Genomic DNA, 26068 nt, shown 5'->3' on the forward strand with positions numbered 1-26068 from the left:
TTCTTATTTGATCAAGCCACCTTACACCACATATTGTCTTCAAACATTACATTTCCAACACATCCACTCTCTTCTGCACAGCCTTGTTTTTAGCCCATGCCTTGCATACATATAGTATTGTTAGCACTAGTATACCTTCAAACATACTCATTTTTGCTCCACCTCCATGGTTCCATTTACTGCCATGTCCACCCCCAGGTATCTAGAACACTTCACTTCCTCCAACTTTTCTCCATTCAAACTCACATCCCAAGTAACATATCCTCCAATGCTGCTAAACCTAATAACCTTTCTTTTATTCACGTTTACTCTCATCTTCCTCCTTTTGCATACTCTTCCAAATTCTTTCACCAGCTTCTGTCATTTCTCATTCGAATCTGTCACCATCAACAAACAACAGCGGACTCACTTCTCATGCCATCTCTTCCCCAAAGACTGCACACTCATCCCTCTCTCCAAGATTCTCGCATTTACCTTTGTCCCCATCTCATCCATAAACAAATTGAACGACCATGTGGGTATCACACACACATGCAACATACCATTCACTACCCTTTCTAATAAGCCCACCTCCCATCTTTTGCATACTACATTCATCTCTTGCATAGGCTAGCACTGCTTCCCTAAATGCCTCCCATTCCTCACCCACTCCCCTCTCATCATTTGATTTCACCTTTTGCCATTCTACTCTCTTTTTTTTTTTTTTTCATACTATTCGCTATTTCCCGCGATAGCAAGGTAGCGTTAAGAACATGTCTCTCTTTCAAGCTCACTTGTTTTCATCACTTTTTCTCACCAATTGTATCTTTTTATGAGAAGTTATTAAAAAGAAATACAAGTGACCTGCAAAAAGACTTGTAAGAGCAGTAGCATCAAAAAGAAACAGTGTAATTCATTAAGCAAGAAATGTGGTGAGAACTTTGTGTTATCTGTCTATCTGTATATCTGACACCTGTTACCTCCTGGAACTATCTCAAGGGAGTGGCCATGACAACAGAGTCTTCATAAGTAATGAACTCCAGTGCTGCTTCTTACGCTTTAATTCCTCACCCTTAGCAGATCACCGACTGAGGGCAATTCAAACGTAGTGTTTGCAGAGGCTCCTACCTGATGTTCCAACTGACTACTACCTAATGTGTCTTCCTAATGTTCCAAACTCCTACTACTGTATAATGCTCCCACCTAATGTTCCTGCCTGCTACTACTTAATGTTTCTACATTTTGCACTAGCCTAAATGTTTCTGCCTACTATTTCCATCTATTGCTCTTTCCATTTTGCAAAAAGGCAGGGCTAGTCCATAGTGCTCACCACAGAAAATTTTAGTTAAGAAGAATGAGCTTTGTGAGTTAAGTGTGTTTGTGGATAGAATGCCGGTAGTTCTCATGTAGAAAAGGGTGAAGGAAAAGATAGCTACATGAATCAGAGGAATGTAACATGATAACCGCTGAAGTTCTAGCTCACTACAAAGCAATCACTAACCCTTCCAGTACCCAGATGGGTAATACTGGTAGTATGTTCTCAAAAGTGTGTTCATTTCTTCCCTCTCAACTGTGGTATTCCTCAGGAATATACCATCTACTCTTCTTTCTTTTTTTTTTTTTTTTTTTTTTTTTTTTTTTTTTTTTTTTTAGACTTTGTCGCTGTCTCCCGCGTTTGCGAGGTAGCGCAAGGAAACAGACGAAAGAAATGGCCCAACCCCCCCCATACACATGTACATACACACGTCCACACACGGAAATATACATACCTACACAGCTTTCCATGGTTTACCCCGGACGCTTCACATGCCTTGATTCAATCCACTGACAGCACGTCAACCCCTGCATACCACATCGCTCCAATTCACTCTATTCCTTGCCCTCCTTTCACCCTCCTGCATGTTCAGGCCCCGATCACACAAAATCCTTTTCACTCCATCTTTCCACCTCCAATTTGGTCTCCCTCTTCTCCTCGTTCCCTCCACCTCCGACACATATATCCTCTTGGTCAATCTTTCCTCACTCATTCTCTCCATGTGCCCAAACCATTTCAAAACACCCTCTTCTGCTCTCTCAACCACGCTCTTTTTATTTCCACACATCTCTCTTACCCTTACGTTACTTACTCGATCAAACCACCTCACACCACACATTGTCCTCAAACATCTCATTTCCAGCACATCCATCCTCCTGCGCACAACTCTATCCATAGCCCACGCCTCGCAACCATACAACATTGTTGGAACTACTATTCCTTCAAACATACCCATTTTTGCTTTCCGGGATAATGTTCTCGACTTCCACACATTTTTCAAGGCTCCCAAAATTTTCGCCCCCTCCCCCACCCTATGATCCACTTCCGCTTCCATGGTTCCATCCGCTGACAGATCCACTCCCAGATATCTAAAACACTTCACTTCCTCCAGTTTTTCACCATTCAAACTCACCTCCCAATTGACTTGACCCTCAACCCTACTGTACCTAATAACCTTGCTCTTATTCACATTTACTCTTAACTTTCTTCTTCCACACACTTTACCAAACTCCGTCACCAGCTTCTGCAGTTTCTTTTTATCAGTAAATCATTCTCCAACACATAACCCAGTTTACCCATATGCTAACAACTCAACTCAGCATTCTGCCTCCTTTCTCAGATCCACTCCATTTTTCTTCCTTAATCTGAGTCTAATCTTATCACATTTGCTATAGACTTTGATTTGCATAAGATTTTATAGTGAGAAAGACATAACTTAATAATGCCTATCAAACCCAGTATCTTATTTCTCCTCCAAAAACTTGCAGCATTCCTGTATAATAGATTGCGCAGTAATTCTGCATGTCAACACCATAAACATCCTTGGGATCGTATTAATGTCTTAGGTGTTTTGGAAACCTTTTGTTATGCAGACAACTGAACCTGCCTCTAGAAAACAGGAAGTCTTCATCTGATGCAGATTTTTTTCTTGTGTTTCTCAAATCAGAAAAACAATTATGTAAAAAGCATTCCCTTTTGTCAGCCATAACAATCTGACCTCAAAATTTGATGCACTATCCATGCACTATGTTACTGGCTCTCTTTGCTTCAGCTATAATTTTCGTTTCCTCCCTTAAGAGCTGGGTGCCTTCCTTTGTCATTAAGTGAGGAATGCAGTACTTCACAAGTCACTTCATCACATGATTGCTTTGTGATCATTGGTAGCCCAAGGATAGATCATCGAGATTTAGTGCACTACTCATATAGTAAAATCTGTACTTTCTCTTATACCTCCTGATACTTGTGGTATGCCCTTTTTTAAAAGGCAGATTTTTCACCTCATAACCTCAAAGATTATGAATACTACTTTTTCCCCTTTATCTCTTTTTCCCCTTTTTCTGATTATTCAAGGCCTGGCCTTGGTAAGGACTCTTGTCCAAGACTAGAGCTTGTAACGTGAAAATGTAATAAAGTTACCCACCAAGCATGAAACACAAGGAAATGTGGACTGACTTAATAGTTTAGACATCCAGTTAATTGTTAGGAAATTTTATTTTTGTCATTTTCAAATAGTACTAAATGTCAAGAATTCCAATGTAATGGTTTTAGCATTAACAGGAGTATGCATTATGTATGTTACAATTTGGTGGAATGTGATTTGTATCAATCTTATAGCATGCCATTTGTATCTTTTTCTGTTTGTTTGTGTCAATTGCATTCCCATGCTCATATTACGGTAGGTTCTCTCAGAATCATTCTCAAGCATTTCACTCATCCAAGAGTATCCACGCCTTTAAGTGGGGAAGACACAGTAACCATTTTTGAAATATTTAATGAAGAATTAGGCATGATCGTTTGGCTGCCAAAGAAGTATAGGGTTACGACATAGTAGCACTAAGAAATATATTCTTTCAAAAGAATGTGGGATTCTTCAGCAATTATGTGTATGAAATGTGTAGAAATAGGAAGATAAGAAAAGACACAGGAAGGTATAAATGAAAAAAAAATTATATGAAGGATGGTACATTTTTTAAGGTAATATAGAAAGGGAGTATGTGTCAGATCCTGAAATGAACTGCAGTGTGAATGTGGCCAAAAGGAAGGGCCATAATGAAAAAAGAACACTTCTCCCATATTAGGGCTTCCATGGGTATTAATAACTGATGCATGTGTTTTGATAGATGATTCATTTTTTAAAGATATTTACTTTGACTAATTTTTAGAATTTTATAGTAAAACTTTAGTTTATTCATGATATTATTGATACATTTACATGAGAGTACTTGTTCATATCCCAGAGATTTTATTGTTTATCTCTATGGTATATTGCGTCCCTAAACACCGTATGTAATGTATCGATATAGTTTTATAGTTTTGTTTTATTGTCCCTTTCACCAAATGATTTACCTATGATTAGGTAGCATATCCTTTGGATACATTTTTTTACAGTTTGTTGTAAGAATAGGTTCCCTCTGGAAGTGAATGAACAATTAGAAGATTTTGACTCATATTCTTCTCAAATTTTGTGCTACAAATACACTGCAGTTAGTTAACGTTCCTTCAAAACTTCACCTTTGTTGTAGTCATTGTCATACTCCATATCTCTGTATTTTCTTGCACCCTAAGTCCTCCTCACCATTTCCTCTATAATTTAGTATTTTGATAATGATTTATATACTGGTACAAGACAAAACATTATGCATGATGTAAGTATGATAATATTTAACATATACTATAGCTTAGTGCATGTCTCATAATGCTTACTCATCATAAACATTAAGCTTGTGGTACTTTTTCTCAGCATTACCACTAGATAGGAACTGGGTGACTGTCATGTTGATTATATCATATTTGTTCCCAGTGACTGGTTCATTCATTTTAGAATATTGATTACAAAGCTGATGGTTACCCTGTTTCTAGATAATGATGTGTTGATATGCCAGTAAAGCTGTAGATATTAATATTACTTTTGTTAATGTTATCACATCTTTGGATAATATGATGGTAAATTATAATTTCATAGAAATTCTTTTTAGTATTCCTCCAAACTTCCAGTCATACGTATGACGTGAGTTCAGTATTTTTCTGGGTGTGAGAAGTCTCTTTTGAGAACTGCTTCTGTTTACAAGATATCTCAGATTTGTGAACTTTTCAGCGTAATAACTGATATTTTTTGAGAGGATGAAATAGTCATACAGTAGAACAATGATTATTCAAGTGTTCTGTATTGTGCCATTCTCAGATTCTTTTTATGAATGGATATGAGTATACGTGATTTTCTTCATGATAATAAATCATAAGAAATCAGTATCACGTTTACACAGGAGCGCATATGAATTAAAAGGATGAAACTGAATATCTAAAAACTGATTTAGAAGTAAACAGTAAGCTATTTGCATTTCCAATTGCACAATACAGAGGCGGCAGTCAGTATTAAACACATGGTTAATAATGGTTGTGATAACATTAATGTTGAACACTTGTCCTGCATCATCTGTGGTAAGGGCCTGCTAATGCTTCCTGTATTGGTGATATATAGTCTAGTAGCTTTGGAATGTGCATGAACTTATTTTGTTATGAAATGTAGGCATTATACCTATTTTGAACTGTGAGCCCTTTAGATAGTAATTCTTAGACTTTTCTGATTAGAAGTACCTCAGTTATCAGCATTTTGTTGAATTGATATTGGTTATTTTATGGACTAAGATTGTATAATTAAGGAGCTGCACTACAAAAGGAATTGATTGTTACCAAAATTGGTCCCTCAGTTGATTTCCAAAACTAGTATATTTAGACTTCTTTCTTATAAACTATATCTTTAAGCATAAAACATTTATTATATTATTTGTTTATTTGATATATAAAGCCAAAGCAAGATGTCAGTGAAACCTCAACTAGGCTGTCAAAAACTTTCCAGGATTACAACATAAAAGCCATTTATGTAACTTCTGTACTGGGCTGTCAGAAAGTTTTCTGGTAGCACACAAGCACTATTTTTTTTCCCCTAAAGACATTCACAGCAGCCAGCAGAGGTAACTATCTTCCTGCACCATTGCACTTGTGAGTTACCAGATGGCAACTCTTATTTCATGATTTACAAGACTCTTTTATACAAAGCCCATAAGACACATGGTACTGTGTTCACGTACTGGTAAGTTCAGCTTTTAGAACTCGGGTATATGTGACCCAGCTAAAGTTATGAACTGGTTTTCTCAGACAATCTGTTTACCATGGATTTACCAATCTATTCACTTGCATCAGGATTTATTTTTCCACCACTCCTTCACCTCTTCACCCCATCATTTAAACTCTTCTGGAAGTAACCTGTTTTTGTAACATTTTTTTTTTTTTTTCATACTATTCGCCATATCCCGCATCAGCGAGGTAGCGTTAAGAACAGAGGACTGGGCCTTTGAGTGAAATCCTCACTTGGCCCCCTTCTCTGTTCCTCCTTTTGGAAAAAAAAACAAAAAAACGTATATATGGAAATAAAAAGAGCGTGGTTGAGAGAGCAGAAGAGGGTGTTTTGAAATGGTTTGGGCACATGGAGAGAATGAGTGAGGAAAGATTGACCAAGAGGATATATGTGTCGGAGGTGGAGGGAACGAGGAGAGATTATATGTTTGTGGACAGAATACCAGCAGTCCTCACATGGTTGATGCAGAAGGACAAGACAGCTATCTGGGTCAGAGGAGTGCAACTTGACAAAATATAGTGATGCTATGTGTGCGTGTGTTTGGAGACAGATGGGGGCAGTAAAGCATTAAGTGTTGTGTTATTCATAGAAGATGTATCATTGGCATTCTTTCGCCTGTTTCCTTGCGCTACCTCGCTAACGTGGGAGACAGCGACAAAGCAAAATGAATGAATAGATAAATTGAATTGTTGTAGTAAAGATGGGTGATGTCTATAGTGGAGATGGGAAGGTGTAACTCATGTAAGTTTGAGGAGTGTGCTTGCAGATACATGTCTGTCTGGAGGGATGGTATTTAAGACTGAGGTGGGAGGACAGTTCTTTATTTCATGTCAAGTCATTTCAGTGAGCTTATGTTTTTTGTCAGTGCTATTTAGGGAGGAGAGATATCTGATAGCATAGATTGTTAAAGTTTGAGGTAGTGTTAAGCTTTGCATTTCTATTTACGGGTTGGTGATTAATTATTGAGTGTTTTATATGCGAGCATACTATGACAGGATTGTATAGGAAGGATCTCCCTTTCATTATGTAGGTTTTGAGATTTTGTTTTAGTAAGGAAGCTAATGATTGTTTTAAGTGCCCTGTTTTGTGTGGTTTGCAGCTTTGTTATGTGTGCTTTTGAGAGACTGGACAGCCAGGTAGGCAAGACAAAGTTTAGGGTTAAGAAGATGAATTGTTTTTAGAGGATACTAAGGGATGTTTTGTTGTCCAAATTTGGTTCCAGTTTTTAGTTTGAGAAATGAATGTTGTCTGTGTGTGTCATATGTGATGCCTAGAATAGTTAGCATTTTGTAAAGTGGGTGAAGATTAGATTTGTGTCTTTCTGGGATTAAGAGATTGATTGAAATCATGCTTGGAAAAACAATTATACACAGGCTCTTAGCCTGATTCAGCATGGTCCATTCAAAATCTTACTTCATTTATGTAAAGGAAGATTTTATTACTGTTTTAGGGTTTTTACATATAGATATAATACAAATATTCTGCAAGGGAAAAATGTTTTGATTTACTTCCTTTATCCCTCACACTGGGAAAGTTACTAGAGATCAATTATGCAGTGTAAGTTTTAAAAGATACATGCCATGCTACCCAACCACCTTTGTGCTTCAGTTGATGGGCTTGGCTCCCTGGTGTAATAATACAAGCTGAACTTGGAGGTGGCAACTATGAATGACATATGACCAGTACATGTGCACACACATTATCCATCCCTTTTAACCCCATGGTAAATGGTTGTTTGAGAATGGTAGACACTTCACATGAGTGATTTGATCGTATTAAAGTCTTACGTGAACTTGGAAGCATGTCTCTCATGAATGTTCTCTCATAAATGAATAGCAGTTTAATTTTTCATGAAAAGATTTTGAGAAGGTACTACATTTTGTTGCTTCATTAGTTTTTTTATACTGCAACATAAATGGCTTTAATGACTATATCTCATTTTGAATATACAATAAGGTTATGAGATTAGAGAAATCATAAAAGATAGATTTTGCTTTAAATGAAATTGCTACTGCTGCTAGATTCTTAGGTGATTAGTAATGACTTAGTCCAGATGTCCAGTTTTATCATCCTACTTTTCTACTACTGAAGATGAAGACCCTCTCTGCTCAAGTATGACTTTATCATATATTGAATCTGTTGCCTTTCACACAGGAATATACTCCTGATCTTCATCGCATTAGTAAGAAAACGCCCAAAGGAGCGGTGAGTGGTACAGGAGACATCACACTCACCTCTGTCAAAGGGCCTTCCAACCACACCTCAGCCACTTCAAAATCCTCTGATAATAATAGACATTCAGCTATCAGGTATGTCACTTGGTTTCTTATAAGTATATCGTTGCACTTATTGAATGATGCACTTGTACAATCATTGTGCCTGTGAAGGATCTTTGTTAGAGACCATGATATATTTGCATTGTTATGTTAGTGACTAATTGCAGTGTAATGTCAGTGCATAACTTGTAACCTTGATTATTAGGTTACTAAATCTTGCCTCATTCAGAGAATTACCCTATTCTGTGTGTTCATTTGGCAAACTAACTTATTTCATGAAAATTGTGAGGTATCATATGGTCGCCTAATACTTAAGTAATTGAATCAGGGAAATGATGAGTATCTTCACAGTGATTCTAGATAACAAGAGTTAAGACCAACTTTTCTGTTCAATTTTTACTTTTAGAAAACTGTTGTTTTCGTCACACAGCAATAGGGCATTTCTCTATTGAACAAAGCAATCTTCTGCGTACAGTTAAGAATTTTAAATAGCCATTATCTTGCCTGGTTTTAAGGTAAATTGTCACTGCATGTTCATCATATGTCCATTACAAACATACTTTGCCCCATTAATGATTAATCAGTTATGTTAAAATCTCTCACATCGGAATATTTAAGGACAAATTATGGAATTTTCTTGGCACTATGACTAGTGTGCATCCTGTCTACTGTTATGGAACTGACATGAATGTCTCCAGGTGCTCAAAATGAGGGAGCCTTAAGAATCACCATGTGATGACTAGAATAACTTCTTGGTGGGTTTGTTTTCTAGTGGTAGGGACAAATTCAAGAGACTCTATGGGAATGCAGACTGTTGTTAAGTCTCCATGATATTGTGTATGTATAATTATTTTTTCTTAGCATAATACCCACATGTTTCATTTCAAAGCGCAGTAACAAATTCAGTCTCTACTGTAATGTACATTGTTGGCAAGGGTCTTTGTGATATTGAGCCTAGGTTTGAGTGCATTATACATGACATTTAGAGAGTGGATGTGAGTGAATGAAATCATTTCTTCATTAGTTCCATGTAATACCTCACTGATGCAGGAAATAGCAAGCATGTGTGAAAGAAAAATAGCATAGTACCCATGCTTCTTTTGCATTTCCTATGGGTCGACTAATAGACAGGAACAGGGAATTGAAAACCATTCCCTAGTACGTAAACACTTTATGAAAACAGAAACAGAGGAAGGTGCCAAGTGAGATATTTCCTCTGATGTTTAAGACTAGCTTGTTTGAATGTACATAGGTGTAACCAGGATGAGAAGAAAGGAGAGATATGTAATGTATTTAATGCAAAAACGTGGATGTTCGTGTTTTAGGTGAAAGAGTTGAAGGGTTTAGGGATGAAGTGGTTCAGAATGTTCAGGGGGTAAAATCTAAGGGTAATGAGAGAACAAGAGCAATAAAAGGAATGGTATTTTCTGATGAGGAATTAGGTGTGGGATTATGTGTGATTAGTGCAAGGATGTTAGTTCAAGATTTTTTTGGCTAGAATATTAGTGAACTAAGAGGGGAGTGGTTGTTTGTGTGTATGCACCCCAGTCAGTGAGATCAGTGAAGAAAAAAGTTAATTGTGGAAAGAGTTGAGTTAATGCTTTGGCAGTTTTGATGCAAGGAATGTAATCTTGGTGCTTGGGGGAAATACAAGATTGGATGATGTAAGTGATAAGGGTGTAACTGGAGGCATAGCATCCTTTGTGTAAATGAAAATGGGGAAGAGCGTGTCAAGTTGTGTGCTACAAGAGGAATGGTGAATGGAATACATGGTTCAAGAAAATTGCATACATGGTTCAAGAAAATTGTATGTGTTGGTGAGTGGGTTTGGGTTGAATGGAAGTTAATGGAGTTTATGCCTATTGACAGGGATGCAAAGGAGTTGATGGTTATAGACATGTAGAGATGAGCAGCTGTTGCAGTGTCTGATCATTTCATGGTGAAGGCAAGTGTGAAAGTTGGAGGTTTAGGAAAGTTTGTGAGTTTGGAAAAAGAGGAAATAAGATAGTCCAAGTTGCACTGCTAAGAGATTTAATGGGCATACATCCCCATACTTTGTTGGATGCATCAAAAGAGGAGATGGAAAATGGGAAGAGTTGAGAAATGGAAATTTCATTTGTCATGTGCTTGGTATACAGCCTTATGATTGACTATTATTGTATTCCTGTTGTGTAGATGTGTCTGAAGATAATGAATCATCAAAATCACACATGAGAGGTTGTTTCAAGAAGAGAATTCTTCCCTTTGATGACAGCCTATACCATCCATAGGTTTAGCTTATCTCAAATTATTAATCAGACATTGTATAAATGTTATATTAATCAGACATAGTGTGAATGTTATATTAATCAGACATAGTGTAAATTTTATAGTTGACCATTGCTCTGTAGGCTTCACTAGGGTTCTTTCCTTTTTTACTGCTTAATGATATAAATGATCAAAAGTAAAATAAAGTTGTACTTGATTATCCTTTACCACCTAATATCCGGTTTGCCTTCCTAAATTCTTCCTTTTTGTCACTACTTATAACTTCTGTCTTCTTTACAGTAAAATTGCTTCTTAGATTCTGTAAAAACTTATATTTCATAGGTATTATAAATCAAGTCAGTACTTGTGGTGCATTCATTCAGGGATATTTTTCTGCTGCTTTTTGGTTGGACATGGGCTTTTGGAGTTTTCTCATGTACTTAATTATAATTTTAAAACTTACAAGACATGTTTGTTCTTTTCATAAAATTGATGTCCTGATGTGAAATACCTTTTGAGGCAGTTAAATCAAAGTCTTTTATTTGTTTACTCTATTATAGTTTCAGCGATCAATTTCATCTGTAAAAATGAAACTGAAGAGAGCCCTAGTCCATACCTCTGGGGAGCTGGCCTCTTGTATTCTGTATGCTACATGTTCTTTATATGCCTTGCCCTTTGATAATGACCTACCCTCTCTCCCCAACACCCCCAGCGATCCACAGGAGTCTCAGGAAGCTTCTAATCCTTTCGATGATGAGGAGGATCCACATAGTCAAAAGTGAGGGAGTAATTTTGCCTCGGTTGGGGTTGATGGCACTTGGACAAAGTTTATACAGTGCTCATATAGTTGAAACTGCATTGTGAATGTACAAGGTTTTGCAAGAAAAAAGAAAGACAAGCTTTGCTTTTCCTTCTTGGCTTTCAATAAAATGTTTCTCATAGCTTTATAAAGCAAGTAATTTAGCTTAAGTTTATATTGGTGAATTTACCAAGTACCATCACCCTGACTTAGACAAGAACCATGCTTATTGAATGCACTCTGTATTAACTGGAAGTAGTTATAAGTCAATGAACTCTGCATGGATGGATCTCCCAGACATTGCAGAGTTTTGAATATGGTCATGTTAACATTGTTTTATACACTAAAAATGTTGCATGCACAGTTGTACCTAATAAAGTAGATTGTTTCATGGGTTTTGTGTATTCACATGGTTTTGTCTTAGAAACTGTCGTGCATGCTGCTTATTTTTTCCTTTACTAGACTTTCAGATGAAATGACATTCTTCTCAGTTTACCCACCTGGATAACTAGACCATCTTTTATCTATTCTGTCTTCGTTGACTCTGTTCCCATTCATAAGTTGGATGAGATGCCTTTTTTTTTTTTTTTAGCTGTGGCTGTTTTATGGGAATTGATATACAGAACTGGGTATTTAGCCCCACTTTCACAGTATGGCAAAGGACACACCTCTTTCTCAGCTCACCTCAGGTTCTTGAAGGTGTATTTGATGTCCAGTACCATGATGAATTGGTAAATAAAGATATTTGGTGGAAGACCAAAATCAGTACAAGAAAGTATAGAATGTACACTCCTCCACCCTTACGGGGTGATATGCTTCCCACAGCTTCATTGTTGGTGACCAGCTCTTTAAAAGTTTAACCACAAATAAGCCAGTACAGTGAATTTCTTTGAAGATGAACAGTATGAAAGTAGGTAGTGCAGTGTCACCAGCTGTTGGTGATGAGGAAAGAAAATTTATGCAATTTCTTCAGACAGAAAAAAGTTTACTCGGAATTTTCACCATTGTCATAGTTTTCAAAGAACCATTAATTGAAGTATTTATAACTACACAGAGCTGAAACCTCATACTAGTGGTTCATTTGAATCAAATCTGAAAAAACTTGGAAACAAAATCACTTGTTATATTTCCCACTAATCAAAATCACTTGCTATATTTACCACTAATCTTACCCTCTGAATTAGAATATCATCAGCAGCTGCAGCAGCACCATTGTGATAATGGGTCCAGCTATGTCTTTAATTTTGACAAAGCTTCAGAAACTTTACCTGCCCTGGAACCATATTGTACAAATCCACAACAACCAGAGTTATGAACAGTGATTATGATATGGAGGAAAATGAATTTGTCTATAATTTGCCTTCATGTTCAAAAGGTGAGCCCTTTACAAGTCAAAATCTCAATCTGCCGGTTGGTGTATGAATAGTGCTAGGTGAAAGATAGGGTTTGACTAATTCAGTAAGAAAGGTGTATGATTGAAAGGTACAGTTGTAAAACTCTACTTAGACAGATGTGTCAGTGGATTCATCGATGATTGAGAACTCTCTGGTCTTTTTTTCATGATAACATTGTGCATGAAGCTTATTTCTTAGTTGAGACAGTTGTTGTTCAATGTCTTTTTTTTAGTTAATTGTATTACTGATAATTGAAGATTATTGGAAAGAGACCTGTATAAGTTTAGAAAGAACAGCTGGGTCACCCCACCAAGCTCATGGATGGATCTTCCTTACTGTGGGTAACCAATCTGCCTGGCCCAGCAAAACTTAGAAATGGTTCTTTTGTCTGATTTCTTTCTGATCAAAGATAAATCCTTGAGCTGGGAATTCTTGTGAGTATACCTGTGTGTGAGGATTTTATCTGTATTATTGTACTGTTATCGTATTCAGGTTTCGTAGTGCCTCAGGTTGTAGCTATGAGTAGCATGCCTCATAGCCAACCAGATCCTGTTTGAGTGTGTAAGTCAGAAGGAACCTGTGGCATGCACTAGCCTCATTATCCTTACAAAAAACTAATGCTTTATCTGTAATGGACTATACCATTCATAAGGATGGGATACACAGTACGTGTAATCCGCATGTGTAGTAAATAGATATTATCGTGTTTGCTTTGTGTTTTCAAAGTACTCCTGAGGAAGAAGTTTCATGGTAGTTGATCCACCTGTTTACAGAGTGATGGTGTCAGCTTCATTTTAGCAACCCCTATATAACACTCCAAGAATTTTGTTGAATATTGATAACTCTTATCCTTGTTCCACGTTACATTTTAAGTTCAGAGATGAGTTTTATCCAGAATTAAATAGTCTTCAGGAAGCAGATACTCTAATTCAAATCTCATTTGGTGTAGAATTAAAAGTTTGCTTTGTTTTTTGTAGCCATTAGGAGAGTTTAGCTTTCATTTTAGCTTAACAAAGCTTTCATTGTTATCCTGTGCAGGAATATCAGAATAACATTTATTTTTGGTAGCTTTATTCACTGCTTTGTGGTGGTTCAATATTGTGTAATTGGACAAGTTATGATTATTTTGTGCATTTGAAGCATCTCTGTCAAAATGCAGAAAATTACATCTTGGCACTGAAGCATATTCTCCAGTTACATTAGCATTTGGATTTATTATTCTGTTATTTCAGATTTGTGTAGTGGGAAGGATTCAACTTGAAACTTTTTACAATTAAGCTTATCATTTTCATTATGATCCCATGAGGAATTAGAACTGTGAAACTTGCTTTTATCTACACCCTTGCTTCAAGCCAAAGAATCATATAGAGAAGCTTCTTTGCCTTCTTGCTTTTAGCAATAAAGTGAGCTACATATATGCTGTTGCTGGAGGTTCTGTGGTCATTGCTCGTCAGTCTCTATAGTCCTATTTCATCCAGGTTTATAGGCTATATATATATATATATCTTTCTTTTCTTTCAAACTATTTGCCATTTCCCGCTTTAGCGAGGTAGCGTTAAGAACAGAGGACTGGGCCTTGGAGGGAATATCCTCACCTGGCCCCCTTCTCTGTTCCTTGTTTTGGAAAATTAAAAAAAAAACGAGAGGGGAAGATTTCCAGCCCCCCCGCTCCCTCCCCTTTTAGTCGCCTTCTACGACACGCAGGGAATACGTGGGAAGTATTCTTTCTCCCCTATCCCCAGGGATATATATATATATATATATATATATATATGTATATATATATATATATATATATATATATATTTTTTTTTTTTTTTTTTTTTTTTTTTTCTCATACTATTCACCATTTCCCGCGATAACGAGGTAGCGTTAAGAACAGAGGACTGGGCCTTTGAGGGAATACCCTCACCTGGCCCCCTTCTCTGTTCCATCTTTTGGAAAATTAAAAAAAAAAACGAGGGGAGGATTTCCAGCCCCCGCTCCCTTCCCTTTTAGTCGCCTTCTACGACACGCAGGGAATACGTGGGAAGTATTCTTTCTCCCCTATCCCCTATCCCCTATCATATATATATATATATATGAATACATGCAACATGTTTTCTGTTCATGTTCTGGAAATTATTATTTAAGTAATTTTCACTTTGTGAATACATGCAACGTATTTTCTGTTCATGTTCTGGAAATTATTATTTAAGTAATTTTCACTTTATGAATACATGCAACATATTTCCTGTTCATGTTCTGGAAATTATTATTATTATATAAGTAATTTTCACTTTATGTTAGGTGTTCTCTTATTTCATCATAGTTCAGGTTGCTGCCGTGTCCTTGTGCCTCACCCACAATCATGCTGCTGGTATTCAGTGTACAAGCACACTGTCTCTCTCCATCCTGTTCGTAACATTTCTCAACACTTAACTCATGTTATTTTTATTCTGAATATCAGATTATTTATTCATGTAAGTTTTTATCCTAAATATCAAATTCTTTAGTTTTGCGTAGTACAAATTAGGGTTCGTCAAAATGGTTTCCCTCCAACATTTACTCAGACTGTTACCTTTGCTTGAGGAGGGCTGACATGATTTCTCACCAAGGCACTGTATTTAAAAATCTTGTGTTTGTCATTTTAAGTAACTAATGGCGTCTTCTGCAATCCATTATTGTTATATGTCCCTTAGATTTTCTTTGTATTTACTCAACAAAACTTATAAAGTTTGCAACTACACCTGTTGATATGAGTTTTTTTGTATCACTACTCGGAGTCTTTCATACATTGGTTGTTACATCCAGCTGATTCTAACACATAAGATTCTCAGTTCTTTTCATGCTGTGACACACTTTGTATGTTCAGAGGTGGTCTTTTGTATTGTTTGTGTTTTATTGTGTTTATCTTGTTCACTTTTCTTGGTTTAGGAAATAGCCATCATCCTCCTGTACCTTTTAGCAGAACTGAATCACAAATATTAGAAATGGTCATTTACCGTATAGAGAAGACCTGCATAGTTTTATGGGGAAGCATTTTTCATTTGAAAAAGTGAGTGGAGAAATTTCTTCCAACCTCTTCTGTTTGGTCATCAGCCTTTGTTGAGTGAAGGCTGGTTGATGGGTTAACCACAAGGGTAAGTGATGCTGTGATCTTTGGTGAATGTTCAAGTATTTAATTTGATTTTTTTATTCTTGCAATGGGAAAATGTCAGGGTACCCGATCAAATGGACTTCCGTTATATTTAGGAATGATCATCACTAAAATTTCCCAAGAGAAAATATCTTTCCTTTATCAGGGCATGCTTTCTTGTACGTGGCTTCAGTTTAAAAGTTATGATTCTGACAACTCCTCAATTTTGACCACAGCATTACAAAAGTCTTATTTAATAATGTCACTTTTCTTTTAGGTTGTGCTTGGCTGACTTCTTTGCTTTTATTTTTTTCGTGTGTTGCTTACCTATGAATAACATAAAAACCCATTTAAAGTCTTAGAAGTCTTTAGATAATCATAAATTGCTATAATGCATTTTTACATATTTCCAGCAATGGTGTGAGTGGAGACGATGATGAGTGGGACTACAGCGACCGGATGGTTGACCCCAATAAGCCAGGAGTCCCAGTTAGGGCTCTCTATGACTATGAGGGTGTTGAGGCTGATGAACTTTCATTTAAAGTTGGTAAGTAATAATTCAGCATTGATGAAAAGAAACATAGTTTAAGAAAAATACTTTGCAGATGTAGAAATAAGAGAAATTTTTGTGCCCCCAAGGTACTTATTTTTTTTTAGCTCTTTTGACTTAATATGCTTCCCTAAAACTTTTAGTTTTTAGAGTTTTGGAAAGAGGGGCAAGTATGCAGTCTGTTGTGGATTAGAGAGCTTGGGAAGCGAGTCAGTTGTTGTTCACTGATGATATGGCGCTGGTGGCTGATTCATGTGAGAAACTGCAGAAGCTGGTGACTGAGTTTGGTAAAGTGTGTGAAAGAAGAAAGTTGAGAGTAAATGTGAATAAGAGCAAGGTTATTAGGTACAGTAGGGTTGAGGGTCAAGTCAATTGGGAGGTAAGTTTGAATGGAGACAAACTGGAGGAAGTGAAGTGTTTTAGATACCTAGGAGTAGATTTGGCAGCAGATGGAACCATGGAAGCAGAAGTGAATCATGGGGTGGGGGAGGGGGCAAAAATTCTGGGAGCCTTGAAGAATGTGTGAAAGTTGAGAACATTATCTCGGAAAGCAAAAATGGGTATCTTTGAAGGAATAGTGGTTCCAACAGTGTATGGTTGCGAGGTGTAGGCTATGGATAGAGTTGTGCGCAGGAGGGTGGATGTGCTGGAAATGAGATGTATGAGAACAATATGTGGTGTGAGGTGGTTTGATCGAGTAAGGAATAATAGGGGAAGAGAGATGTGTGGTAATAAAAAGAGTGTGGTTGAGAGAGCAGAAGAGGGTGTTTTGAAATGGTTTGGTCACATGGAGAGAATGAGTGAGGAAAGATTGACAAAGAGCATATATGTGTCAGAGGTGGAGGGAACAAGGAGAAGTGGGAGACCAAATTGGAGATGGAAAGATGGAGTGAAAAAGATTTTGAGTGATCGGGGCCTGAACATGCAGGAGGGTGAAAGGTGTGCAAGGAATAGAGTGAATTGGAACGATGTGGTATACCGGGGTCGACGTGCTGTCAATGGATTGAACCAGGGCATGTGAAGCGTCTGGGGTAAACCATGGAAAGTTGTGTGGGGCCTGGATGTGGAAAGGGAACTGTGGTTTCGGTGCATTATTACATGACAGCTATAGACTGAGTGTGAACAAATGTGGCCTTTGTTGTCTTTTCCTAGCGCTACCTCGCACACATGAGAGGGGAGGCGGTTGTTGTTTCATGTGTGGCGAGGTGGCGATGGGAATGAATAAAGGCAGACAGTATGAATTATGTACATGTTTATATATGTATATGTCTGTGTGTGTATGTATATGTATACATTGAGATGTATAGGTATGTATATTTATGTTTGTGGACGTGTATGTATATACATGTGTATGTGGGTGGGTTGGGCCATTCTTTCGTCTGTTTCCTTGTGCTGCCCTGCTAACGCAGGAAACAGCGACAAAGCAAAATAAAAACTTTTAGATTCCATATCAGATTTAGTATTTGTTTATTTTGTTATACTTGTTCGCCGTTTCCCGCATCAGCAAGGTAGTGCTAGGAAACAGACGAAGAAAGACGAGATTTAGTATGCTCAAAAATATCATTTAGGAGGGCTGACACTCTGTGTGGAGGGAGAGAAACAAATATCATAGTGCCTAGGCAGCCAACAACTACCTGCCTGGTTATTGGAAGGGTTGGTGATCTCTGCATAGTGGGTCAACACTTCGGTGGTTGTCAAGTTGCACACCTCTGAACCCAGGTAGCTTTTCTTTCTACCTCACATACCTGTGGACTGCTAACATTCTGTCCACTAACATACAGTATCTCCTTGTCTTACATTACAGTTGACAACACTTAACTCATACAGCTCATTCTTCGCAAGTCTAGATTCTCATGTGGTGAGCACTATATGCTAGTCCTGCCTCTTGGCAAATGTTAGGAGCAATTGATAAAAGTAGTAGGTAGGAACAAAAGGCAAGAGCATTGAATAGCAGTAGTCAGTAGGAACATTAGGTAGGAGCCTCTGCAAACACTGTGCTAGAGTTGCTCTCTGCCTGTGGGCTGTAGAGGTTGAGGCCCTAAAGGCTAAGAAGTGGCACTTGAGTTCACTAGCTATAGGGACTCTATTGCCGTGGCCATCCACCTGAGAGAGTTCCAGGTGGGAACAGGCATCAGAGATATGTATAGAAAGATAGATCATTGCATGAAAATGCTACAATATTTGATGGATTTAGAAAGGTGTTAGCAGACTCAGCCTGCAGATGGTAACTTTAAGCAAGAAACCAACTTGGACAAGGCTATGTCACTCTCTGCCAATAGGAAATGGTAGTCATTAAGGATCATCTCATTCCAAAGAATCCCACCTTACTCTGCTCTTATGTGGACTGCAGCCTCAAAGCTCCATGAGACCCATGAAAGAAGTATAAGAGATGCATCATAATGTTTCAATTTTGATATCCACAGGTGATGTTTTTGAGAAGTTGGAGGATGAGGATGAGCAGGGTTGGTGCACGGGGCGAAAGGATGGACGCATAGGCCTTTATCCTGCCAACTACGTAGAATTTGCTTAAGATCCTTTCACTACATTCAGCTTTGTTGTGTGGTCAGATAACTGGAGCATACTCATACCACATCCTGTATAGCAAATACTATGTCCGAATGACATGTATACTCACAGAGTACTGTATGAGGACAGTCCTGTAGTTTAAACATCTCTGGAGTGTATTATCTTCTTTTGTAGATGTTTAATGAAAATATACAACAGAGGAGTTGATTGTTCCTCATCCCATCTGATTTCTGTATTTCAATGTAGTCACTTGTCATCTTTTATATTAATCATATTTGTATCATACAGCTTAATCAGCATATTGCTGAGTAGCTTTTGAGAGAATATATGATGCAGGAAGATTTATATGCATTGCTCATTAAAGCTGTAACTGATGGCATTACATAGTAAAGATTTGTAAGTGGTACATTTTTGAGTAGACCATATCAACTATAACACTTACAGTGAATGTAGAGATGCTCGTATGTGTTTATACATACTAATTATGAGGATGCAGTTGTTGGTGGCAATTAGTGCATAAATGTATTCAGTGTAAGCAGGGTTATAGTACCTTCAGAATGTGTGATGTGTCATGTGTGATTTTTTAGTGGCGTATTGTAAGAATGATACCTCTAATGCCACTTCTGAAAATGATTGTCAAAATTGTAATGAAGATGTAAGGAAATGTATATTTTATGAGGTAATATAACTGCTGCAGAGCAAACACTGACTCTGAAAATTGGGGCCTATTGGATGTTTTGCAGTTGCCCAAATGCATTAGATTATAAGAAATTCACAATACATTGTCATACCATTAATTTTAAAGACATTTTCACTATTAGGTAAATTTTAGTGAGTCTTATGTTGCCTGGAAGAATGAATATTATAATGCTTAGATCAGAATATACTTGTATTGTTTTTCATAATGATGTAAGCTTATGTATTTTGAGTAAATAATTTTGTCCTCATATTAGATATGTCTGAATGTATATTTGATGAGGATGGATGTAAACCAGGCATTTGACCAGTTCAGTAGATGTATATTTGTTGGTGTTAGTGAGAGGACATAATGTAGGATTGTACCAAATGTTCAAACAGACACACTGACAGTGAATTATCTGACTCACTGCTCCGTTATATGGGGTTTTGTGCATAGAGTTTGCCGAGAGAAAAATGTTACCAAGGAAAGATATCAGTAAGAATGAAAAACTATTGAGATCAGACTGACTAGGTTCTCAGTAATGTCCTGGTAATGATGCATATATAACGAATGTACATAGCACTTGTTTTATTCCAGTAATTAACTTGTACATAATGTTATTCACTTGGTGTAGGCTCACACTGTTATGTAATCACTAAGATATTTCAGTAACCTTCCACAACTATTTATTTTAATAGGAAACATTCATATGAAGTTTTTCCACTTGAGAAATATATTCCTAAACTTGGTGATATCAATTTCGTACGTCTTCATATAACAAACCTACTGGTCCAGAGTAAAGTTGTCTTTAGTTTAAGGATCTGTAATGGTCATTATTCTTTTGTAACAGGAAAGTGATCTTAATGGATTTTTAATCATGATTAGTTACCGACTGAATAAACATTGCGTTTTTTTCATCTATGCTTTACCTGTGATCTTGTGTTTTTTCTCTCATGTGAAAATTTTAGCATTCATGCAATGCATGAAGATGATTCCATGTTTTATAATAAACCTTAGCTTGGATGTGACACGTTTGAGAGGAAAAAGTATTAGATTTGGATGAGGGAGATTAAAAAGAATTAAAAAAAAACACAGTTGTCAGGTGTCTTTCTAAATTTTCCATTTAATGACTAAAGACCTATCTTGAAATTGATTACACAGTCATCATATGGTAGGTTATTTCATGAATATATATCTTATTTGCTATCCCATTTATTCTGTCAACTCATGCTTGAGGCCTCTGTTGTTGCTTGGCTTGGAACATTTGACTACTTATCTCAATCAGGTATAATTCTTAGATATTGTGAAAACAATTTCATAAACTATTCAGTTTCCCTGTAGAACGTACTTGTTCTCAGAGCAGTAGTTGTTTAACTTGGCACTCTCTGACATTCTTATATCAATGAACCAGTAATGATAATGACACTTGTTCAACATTTTAAGATTATAACCAAATGCAAATTACAACCAATACTTTTGAGATGTAAGAATAGTCCAAGAAAGCAGATAATTAAGCAGTTGCCTGGGGCTCATGCTGCAGAGTTGGTATTGTGTAGGCTATTGTTAAAATCACATGGTCTGTCTGTGTACTTCTCTGTGCTTTAGTCACACAGAATAGGGCCAGGTATTGTTTTGTGGGTATCTTTAGGATCTTCCATTTTCATTACAAATATGATTCGGATTTTTATAGTTACCATCAGAACTACCAAATTGAACCACAAATGTAGTAGCCTGTTATCACAAGAGCTAAAGCTTTGAGGAAATAATCTGATTTATGAAAATTACCGCTAAATTTGATCCTCCAGTGTCTTTTATAACACATTGGAAAGGCTTCATCTATTTTGCTTTTAATCCAATAATTGTTTTCCAAATGTTAGCGAATCTTTCATAACTTAAAACTGAGGATCCCATAAGACAATATTTTCTCCTAATACAAGCCATAGCACAGTCATCCAGTATAGTTTATTAGGTGATAAACATTCAACCAGTATCTGTGTTTGTTTCAAGTCATGTGTTAGGTTCTGTGTGTGATATGATATGGGATTATGTGCCATATGTAGTGCAAGAAAGGATCAAAAGTGACCATTGTTGAGATTCTTTGTATGCCACAGTCACTAATCATATCACAGTTCTAAACTTACTGCAACCTCTTTCACGGTATATTTGCCTGCTGTATGAATATCGAGAATACAAGATTTTTATTATGCTTTTGTTTTCTTTGTCAGTGTCAAGCTCTAGTATTTTTGTCTCTGATTTCTCCTGTACATATGCTAAATATATTATTAAACCACACAGGACAAATTTTAATGCTCCTTACTTGTCCATTGCTGTCTTAGATGAGGCTAATGGTTGATATCCTAAGGATGTTATTATAATGACCATTCTTTTTTTCAAGTTTCAGTCAGCATTTTGAAGGTTTAACCTTAGGATAAAATACTATAGGTCTTGGAGTGTATATGTCTAAAAATAATAGTGTAAGTAAACGTTGTATAGCAATAAGTCTGTCTTGTATATTAACCACAAGTGTTATGTAACCATCAAGATTCTGCAAGTGGGTTGAAACTGATGGAAAACCAAATCATATCCCCATACGTAGTGATGGGGAAATTATTTCATGGTTAATGTTTTATTTGAATTGTACGGTTGAGATTAAACTACTCTTTATTTAGTGAAAAGTAACTTCTATGAAGCTTTAATACAAATGATTGCTTTGTTTAGAAATTAAACTCACAAAATTGCAGTCATTCTGTAAAGAACAAAATGGCACAGTCTCTTAAGCTAAATCTATAATATCATTGTAGCAATGACCTTGCCCATTGAATAATGACACTGTTTAACATGTGTGAACAGTCACTGCTATCTTGTTGAGATTATTCAGTTTGTAATTTTCCTAAGTTTGATTTTGATGTGAGTGATTGAAAGTTTACTCACTTTTTGATTATATGATTGGACTCTAGATTGCATTTTAGCATTGAAATATGAAATATTACATCAATATTATTTCAAAGGCCCTTGTGATATGATTTTTATTGTTTAATATCAGGTTATAACTAATGTAATACTATGCAGATCAGTATCAAAAATATTTCTTTTGAAAGTAGAATAACACTTAAGATGGCTGTAAACTTTATATTTCTTATGTAAAAGAATTTCTTTCTTCATTCTCTCTGATATACCTTTACTTGACAACACTAGGGACTTGACTCGTGAGGATTTTAGTTCAGGGATTTTTTTTTTATGTAAAAAAGAATTATTGATACTGTACTGAAGTTTATTTCTGAGTGGCCAAGCTTGACACAGCCTTCCACAAGACACAAACATATGCTTATGTACAGTTACCTAAAATCTGCTCAATAACAAATTCCAAGAAACACTTACAATGACTGTCATCTCAAATAAAATAAATGTATAGTAACTCTTGTTTCATTACCCCACTGCACTTGGAATGCATTTTGAAAAATCAGTTGAACAAGAAATGTCAATATTGATTGAATGATGAGCTTATTATACGATATTAGTCTGAAATCTTGTTTAAGCATCATTACTGATTGCGTGTTATATAAAAGCACCCAAAATTATTACATAACTTTGACATGCCCTGAATATGTTGCTCCAGGGGAGAATAGAATACACACTGATAGATAGGTAGTATGTTTGAGGAAAGGAACCTGGATGTTTTGGCTCTGAGTGAAACGAAGCTCAAGGGTAAAGGGGAAGAGTGGTTTGGGAATGTCTTGGGAGTAAAGTCAGGGGTTAGTGAGAGGACAATAGCAAGGGAAGGAGTAGCAGTACTCCTGAAACAGGAGTTGTGGGAGTATGTGATAGAATGTAAGAAAGTAAATTCTCGATTAATATGGGTAAAACTGAAAGTTGATGGAGAGAGATGGGTGATTATTGGTGCATATGCACCTGGGCATGAGAAGAAAGATCATGAGAGGCAAGTGTTTTGGGAGCAGCTGAATGAGTGTGTTAGTGGTTTTGATGCACGAGACCGGGTTATGGTGATGGGTGATTTGAATGCAAAGGTGAGTAATGTGGCAGTTGAGGGAAAAATTGGTATACATGGGGTGTTCAGTGTTGTAAATGGAAATGGTGAAGAGCTTGTAGATTTATGTGCTGAAAAAGGACTGATGATTGGGAATACCTGGTTTAAAAAGCGAGAAATACATAAGTATACTTATGTAAGTAGGAGAGATGGCCAGAGAGCGTTATTGGATTACGTGTTAATTGACAGGCGCACGAAAGAGAGACTTTGGATGTTAATGTGCTGAGAGGTGCAACTGGAGGGATGTCTGATCATTATCTTGTAGAGGCTAAGGTGAAGATTTGTATGGATTTTCAGAAAAAAAGAGTGAATGTTGGGGTGAAGAGGGTGGTGAGAGTAAGTGAGCTTGGGAAGGAGACTTGTGTGAGGAAGTACCAGGAGAGACTGAGTACAGAATGGAAAAAGGTGAGAACAATGGAAGTAAGGGGAGTGGGGGAGGAATGGGATGTATTTAGGGAATCAGTGATGGATGGCGCAAAAGATGCTTGTGGCATGAGAAGAGTGGGAGGTGGGTTGATTAGAAAGGGTAGTGAGTGGTGGGATGAAGAAGTAAGAGTATTAGTGAAAGAGAAGAGAGAGGCATTTGGACGATTTTTGCAGGGAAAAAATGCAATTGAGTGGGAGACGTATAAAAGAAAGAGACAGGAGGTCAAGAGAAAGGTGCAAGAGGTGAAAAAAAGGGCAAATGAGAGTTGGGGTGAGAGAGTATCATTAGATTTTAGGGAGAATAAAAAGATGTTCTGGAAGGAGGTAAATAAAGTGCATAAGACAAGGGAGCAAATGGGAACTTCAGTGAAGGGCGCAAATGGGGAGGTGATAACAAGTAGTGGTGATGTGAGGAGATGGAGTGAGTATTTTGAAGGTTTGTTGAATGTGTTTGATGATAGAGTGGCAGATATAGGGTGTTTTGGTCGAGGTGGTGTGCAAAGTGAGAGGGTTAGGGAAAATGATTTGGTAAACAGAGAAGAGGTAGTAAAAGCTTTGCGGAAGATGAAAGCCGGCAAGGCAGCAGGTTTGGATGGTATTGCAGTGGAAATTATTAAAAAAGGGGGTGACTGTATTGTTGACTGGTTGGTAAGGTTATTTAATGTATGTATGACTCACGGTGAGGTGCCTGAGGATTGGCGGAATGCGTGCATAGTGCCATTGTACAAAGGCAAAGGGGATAAGAGTGAGTGCTCAAATTACAGAGGTATAAGTTTGTTGAGTATTCCTGGTAAATTATATGGGAGGGTATTGATTGAGAGGGTGAAGGCATGTACAGAGCATCAGATTGGGGAAGAGCAGTGTGGTTTCAGAAGTGGTAGAGGATGTGTGGATCAGGTGTTTGCTTTGAAGAATGTATGTGAGAAATACTTAGAAAAGCAAATGGATTTGTATGTAGCATTTATGGATCTGGAGAAGGCATATGATAGAGTTGATAGAGATGGTTTGTGGAAGGTATTAAGAATATATGGTGTGGGAGGCAAGTTGTTAGAAGCAGTGAAAAGTTTTTATCGAGGATGTAAGGCATGTGTATGTGTAGGAAGAGAGGAAAGTGATTGGTTTTCAGTGAATGTAGGTTTGCGGCAGGGGTGTGTGATGTCTCCATGGTTGTTTAATTTGTTTATGGATGGGGTTGTTAGGGAGGTGAATGCAAGAGTTTTGGAAAGAGGGGCAAGTATGAAGTCTGTTGGGGATGAGAGAGCTTGGGAAGTGAGTCAGTTGTTGTTCGCTGATGATACAGCGCTGGTGGCTGATTCATGTGAGAAACTGCAGAAGCTGGTGACTGAGTTTGGTAAAGTGTGTGAAAGAAGAAAGTTAAGAGTAAATGTGAATAAGAGCAAGGTTATTAGGTACAGTAGGGTTGAGGGTCAAGTCAATTAGGAGGTGAGTTTGAATGGAGAAAAACTGGAGGAAGTGAAGTGTTTTAGATATCTGGGAGTGGATCTGTCAGCGGATGGAACCATGGAAGCGGAAGTGGATCATAGGGTGGGGGAGGGGGCGAAAATTCTGGGAGCCTTGAAGAATGTGTGGAAGTCGAGAACATTATCTCGGAAAGCAAAAATGGGTATGTTTGAAGGAATAGTGGTTCCAACAATGTTGTATGGTTGCGAGGCGTGGGTTATGGATAGAGTTGTGCGCAGGAGGATGGATGTGCTGGAAATGAGATGTTTGAGGACAATGTGTGGTGTGAGGTGGTTTGATCGAGTAAGTAACGTAAGGGTAAGAGAGATGTGTGGAAATAAAAAGATCGTGGTTGAGAGAGCAGAAGAGGGTGTTTTGAAATGGTTTGGGCACATGGA

At 37.3% G+C, this 26068-nt stretch overlaps 1 protein-coding gene across 12 annotated transcripts in view; it reads left to right on the top strand.

Moving 5' to 3' along the window:
• Nucleotides 1-23153, top strand: part of Synd (protein kinase C and casein kinase substrate in neurons protein Synd) — a 322204-nt gene extending 299051 nt beyond the window's left edge. For 9 of the 12 annotated variants that reach the window (XM_071656541.1, XM_071656540.1, XM_071656539.1 and 6 more), the window contains 4 exons: nt 8304-8458; nt 11385-11450; nt 16397-16530; nt 18957-23153. In XM_071656541.1, coding sequence (XP_071512642.1) covers nt 8304-8458; nt 11385-11450; nt 16397-16530; nt 18957-19063 — 462 coding nt within the window. In that variant the 3' untranslated portion in view covers nt 19064-23153. The remainder of the gene's footprint in view (nt 1-8303; nt 8459-11384; nt 11451-16396; nt 16531-18956) is intronic. The other 3 variants (XM_071656551.1, XM_071656546.1, XM_071656547.1) reach the window with 1 other exon arrangement.
• Nucleotides 23154-26068: the final 2915 nt, after the last annotated feature.

This window comes from Panulirus ornatus, chromosome 63 (genome assembly GCF_036320965.1).
Source record: "Panulirus ornatus isolate Po-2019 chromosome 63, ASM3632096v1, whole genome shotgun sequence".
Taxonomy (NCBI): domain Eukaryota; kingdom Metazoa; phylum Arthropoda; class Malacostraca; order Decapoda; family Palinuridae; genus Panulirus; species Panulirus ornatus.